Source organism: Castor canadensis, chromosome 1 (assembly GCF_047511655.1).
Source record: "Castor canadensis chromosome 1, mCasCan1.hap1v2, whole genome shotgun sequence".
Taxonomy (NCBI): Eukaryota; Metazoa; Chordata; class Mammalia; order Rodentia; family Castoridae; genus Castor; species Castor canadensis.
The window spans coordinates 79,311,575-79,313,156 of record NC_133386.1 but is presented as its reverse complement, the minus strand read 5'-3'; the positions used below and the strand labels follow the sequence as shown (position 1 = coordinate 79,313,156).

At 43.9% G+C, this 1,582-nt stretch overlaps 1 protein-coding gene across 1 annotated transcript; it reads left to right on the top strand.

Annotated features, from left to right (window-relative positions):
• Positions 1-211: 211 nt before the first annotated feature.
• LOC109699210 (actin-related protein 2/3 complex subunit 2) lies at positions 212-1,379 on the top strand. The gene has a single exon (XM_020183821.2). It carries the CDS (start codon positions 374-376, stop codon positions 1,103-1,105), a length of 732 nt encoding a protein of 243 aa, XP_020039410.1. The 5' UTR covers positions 212-373; the 3' UTR covers positions 1,106-1,379.
• Positions 1,380-1,582: the final 203 nt, after the last annotated feature.

The following is a 1,582-nucleotide window of genomic DNA, read 5'->3' as shown; positions in this document are numbered from 1 at the left end:
TCTACGTGGGTTTGATTACAGAAACTAATAAAGTATTCTCTAAATAATGAAAAAAAAAGAAGTAAGTATAAGGACCTAGAGAGTTGTGCTAGGAAATTGTCAGCCTTGAGAATGACTTAAAAAAAAGTAGTCGGTCGGTGAGGCGGCGGCGGCGGCTGGGCAGGCGGGTTCAGGCTTCGGGGCCAGCCGCGGCCAGCCGCGGCCAGCCGTGATCCTGCTGGAGGTGAACAACCGCATCATCGAGGAGACGCTCGCGCTCAAGTTCGAGAACGCGGCCGCCAGAAACAAACCGGAAGCAGTATAAGTAACATTTGCAGATTTTGATGGGGTCCTCTATCATATTTCAAATCCTAATGGAGACAAAACAAAAGTGATGGTCAGTATTTCTTTGAAATTCTACAAGGAACTTCAGGCACATGCTGCTGATGAGTTATTAAAGAGGGTATGTGGAAATTTCTTGGTAAACCCAGAATCAGGATACAATGTTTCTTTGCTATATGACCTTGAAAATCTGCCTGTATCTAAGGATTCTATTGTGCATCAGGCTGGCATGTTGAAACGACATTGTTTTGTCTCTGTCTTTGAGAAATACTTCCAATTCCAAGAAGAGGGCAAGGAAGGCAAGAACAGGGCAGTTATCCATTATAGGGATGATGAGACCATGTATGTTGAATCTAAAAAGGACAGAGTCACGGTAGTCTTCAGCACAGTGTTTAAAGATGACGACGATGTGGTCATTGGAAAGGTGTTCATGCAGGAATTCAAAGAAGGACGCAGAGCCAGCCACACAGCCCCCCAGGTCCTTTTTAGCCACAGGGAATCTCCTCTGGAACTAAAAGACATGGATGCTGCTGTGGGCGACAACATTGGCTACATCACCTTTGTGCTGTTCCCTCGCCACACCAATGCCAGTGCTCGAGACAACACCATCAACCTGATCCACACATTCCGGGACTACCTGCACATCAAGTGCTCTAAGGCCTATATTCACACACGTATGCGGGCAAAAACATCGGACTTCCTTAAGGTGCTCAACCGTACACGCCCAGATGCTGAGAAAAAAGAAATGAAAACAATCACGGGGAAGACGTTTTCATCCCACTAACTCTTGGGAACAGAGGAGGAAGTGTTGGCGATGGAAGGCTGGAACGCTTGCTACTGGATAATCGTAGCCCTTCATGTTGCACCTCTCCAGGTTCTTAAGGGATTCTCCGTTTGGGCTCCATTTTGTACGCATTTGGAAAATAATCTGCAGAAACGAGCTGTGCTTGCAAGGACTTCATAGTTCCCAAGAATTTAAAAAAGAATTCCACTTGATGAACTTAATTCCTTTTCTTTTATCTTCCCTCCCTCACTTCTCTTCCCTCCCACTCTCTTTTCCAAACTGTTTTGCTTTGCAATATGTTACTGGTAACGAGTTGCAGGATAATGCAATCTTAACTTGTTTTCTTCTAAGTATTTGAGTTCAAAAGTCCTGTATCTAAAGAAATACGGTTGGGGTCATTAATAAAGAAAATCTTTCTACCCTAAAAAAAAAAAAAGTAGTCATTAGGCTAAATAAATCTAGGGCATGACAAAAATT

Bases quoted from the DNA above. Each gene is read 5' to 3' on its own strand.
- LOC109699210 (XM_020183821.2), top strand. From the start codon at position 374: ATGGTCAGTATTTCTTTGAAATTCTACAAGGAACTTCAGGCACATGCT.